The 3,221-nt window shown below is 41.7% G+C and overlaps 1 protein-coding gene across 1 annotated transcript; it reads left to right on the top strand.

Annotated features, from left to right (window-relative positions):
- The first annotated feature begins 1,176 nt into the window (after positions 1 to 1,176).
- On the top strand, positions 1,177 to 2,115 carry LOC101984920 (olfactory receptor 6N1-like). Its single transcript, XM_005368541.1, has one exon. The coding sequence runs from the start codon at positions 1,177 to 1,179 to the stop codon at positions 2,113 to 2,115; it is 939 nt and encodes a 312-aa protein (XP_005368598.1).
- The last annotated feature ends 1,106 nt before the right edge of the window (positions 2,116 to 3,221 follow it).

Raw genomic sequence — 3,221 nt, 5'->3', positions numbered from 1 at the left:
TACTGAGAGGTAATCATAGCAGCCCGAGGGAACATTCATTAAGGAGTCTGTGGGAGACCTGCAGTTCCAGGAGCATGGTCTATAAGGATGGAACTATCTTGGCATAGAGATGATATCAAGAAGGATGAGACTAGTTCTACTGTAATCAAATCAGTGAGGTGATGGTTGGAGTTGGCACAGAAGAGGTAAGAGTGGCTGAAGAAGAGAAGTAGGGAGCAACATTGACCTTTTCTAAATAATTTCCCTGAGAGTATGGGAGTGACACTCTAGGGACATTAATGTAGATGATGCATCTCCATGCTAACCCAACACACATCAGTCAATGACTGGAGAATCACAGACTAATAACTTGTAAGGAACTTCACGAACCTCTAACTTAGACTTCTTCACTTAAAGAAGTTCAAACAAGGAGGAAGCCATGGTCTGGCCCAAGGTTTGCTTTGAGTTACTAGTAAAACAAATTTAGAAATACAATCCCTGAAGAAGTTGCCCTTGATGCACCTCCCCGAGGCCTGCTTAATACCGTCTCCTTTCTCCCTATCTCCTGCAGAATCCTGAAATTTGTCTCCTGTTAGGATCCAACCAGAAAAAAAAATCTGGGGGTCTTCTTGATTATTCATGTTGTGCCAAATATGTAACCTTTGAGAAAATCTCCCAAGATAGCTTTGTTTTTTTTTTAATCAATCTTTTCCTCTTTCAATCTTTGATGAGAACTTGGATGAGTTCCAAGAGACTCACCCAGTGAAACTTAGCTCTTTGAAAAAGCAAGTCTCTTTTTCCTACTGCACTCTGGTCATTGGAGTCAGTATATAGTACAGGACATTATTTTATAACATCATAGGAACATTTCCTTAGGTATGGTAGGTGGATGAGAGAGAATTTTCCTACCTCTTGTTTAGTTTTTATTTTTTGTCTTGCTTTGTTCATGCAGAAAGGAGAAAAATTCTAGACCCCAGGCACTTCTCTCATAGTCTACAATTGGTGGTTCATGGAGAAAGGAACAGATATCGAGCAAATCACTCCTGAATTCTAGTATTGACTCCTCTTTTATAGACTAGAGGGAATGTATTGGGTAGACTGTGCTATTTCTTTGCTTGTGTCATCTCATCTTTTATTTCAAGAGTAAAAAGCCTAAAGCTGCTCATTTGGTGCCTTTATCTCTCATTCCCAGGAATCATGGATCATGTTAACCACACCTGGACCCACACCTTCATCCTTGCTGGTTTTACTCCCACTGGTACCCTGCAACATCTTGCAATCTTCGGAATCTTGTGTATCTATCTCCTCACACTTGCAGGGAACTTGTTCATCATTGTCCTTGTTCAAGCAGATTCGGGGCTGTCCACTCCCATGTACTTCTTTATCAGTGTCCTCTCCTTCCTGGAACTCTGGTATGTCAGCACCACAGTGCCCACCTTGCTACATACCCTGCTCCATGGACGTTCACCCATCGCGTCGACTGCATGCTTTGTCCAGCTGTATGTGTTCCATTCCTTGGGCATGACTGAGTGCTACCTGTTAGGTGTCATGGCTCTGGACCGCTACCTGGCCATTTGTCGCCCACTTCACTACCATGTACTCATGAGTAGACAGGTACAGCTACGGCTAGTTGCCGGTACATGGGTGGCTGGCTTCTCAGCTGCCCTGGTGCCTGCCAGTCTCACTGCCACGTTACCCTATTGCTTGAAAGAGGTAGCCCATTACTTTTGCGACCTCGCACCAGTCATGCAGTTGGCATGTGTGGACACAAGCTGGCACGCTCGGGTTTATATTACTGTGATCGGTATGATCAATACATGCAACCTTGTCCTTATCTTGGGACTCTATGGGGGTATTGTTAAAGCTGTGCTGAAACTGCCTTCAGCTGCCAGCCGTGCAAAAGCCTTCTCCACCTGCTCCTCCCATATAACTGTAGTGACTCTGTTCTTCGGCTCTGCCTTCATTGTCTATGTAGGGCCACCAGAGATCCGAGCTGAGGGCAGAGGCAAGCTTATTGCCCTGGTATACACGTTTCTAACCCCTTTCCTCAACCCTATTATTTATACCCTTCGCAACAAGGAGGTGAAGGAAGCTGTTAAGAGGGTTAAACAGAGGATTAAGGCTTTGCTGAATTGACTCTATAGAGTCTACATATTTATAATCCACCCATTGGAAAATTGAAAGATTTAACTGGTTACTTGTGTCAATCATAAACTAGATGTTTCAATAATAATATGTGAAATAGTCAACAAAAGTAGTCCTGGATGAGGATAAATTGAAAACTTGTTGGAGAAGAAATAAAGTCCCGGAATCTACTAATATAGGAGTGGATGAGGACACATATTTGAGGAAATAACCACAGCAAAAAAAAAAAAAAAAAAAAAACAAATAAAGTTCAGGGGATTTTTTTGCGGGGGAGGCAGAAAAAAATTGAAATGTGTTAATTTCTAGAACCTAGGCTGGTTATGAGGTTGCAGTTCAAACTGAATTTTGGAGAATGATCCAGAAGATATTGAGATTAGTTACAGGAAGATTGGAAGGGTACACTGGACAAATGTTGAGATGGCGAACAGTGAGCTATGATACAGAAAACCAAGAGAAACCCAAAAACTTGGAGCTCAGTGTTCTTGAGCAACACTGTGATCAAACACATTGGAAGATGGAATGGAGGTTTTCCCTAGTTTGAAGAGAATGAGATGGGAAACAAAGGTGCCTCGGTGACTGGAGGTCTAAGTAAGTAATACCGCCATGGTCTACCCTTTAAATTGGAAACCAGCAAACATCATGGACACATCCTTGTTTTTGAGAAACTAGCCTATGAACCATGGAAAGCTGCAAAGAGAGAAGTCAGAGCACTTTCGCCTCCCTGTTTTCAAGCCCCTTACAGGTCTATTTTATTTTATTGTTTGATAATTTCATACACATATGTAATGTGTTTTAAAGACAACCATCTCCCACTCTCCTATCCAATTCCTTCCTATCCTCCACCACCACTTCTCCTTCCAAACTTTATGTGTTTTTAACCTTTTTTATTTGAATTTTTTATACAGTGTACTTTGATTTTATCCTCCTGTTCCTCCCCTATTCTCCCTACCTCTATAATGACCCAACTTCATATTCTTTCTCTTCTTCTTCTTCTTGTTCTTCTTCTTGTTCTTCTTCTTGTTCTTCTTCTTGTTCTTCTTGTTCTTGTTCTTCTTGTTCTTGTTCTTCTTGTTCTTGTTCTTGTTCTTGTTCTTCTT

Source organism: Microtus ochrogaster, unplaced genomic scaffold (assembly GCF_000317375.1).
Source record: "Microtus ochrogaster isolate Prairie Vole_2 unplaced genomic scaffold, MicOch1.0 UNK35, whole genome shotgun sequence".
NCBI lineage: Eukaryota > Metazoa > Chordata > Mammalia > Rodentia > Cricetidae > Microtus > Microtus ochrogaster.
Note: the sequence above shows the minus strand (reverse complement) of the source record. Positions and strands in the feature narration are given on the sequence as shown.

What these genes read in the sequence shown, in the direction of transcription:
- LOC101984920 (XM_005368541.1), top strand. Translation starts at nt 1,177, where the DNA reads ATGGATCATGTTAACCACACCTGGACCCACACCTTCATCCTTGCTGGT.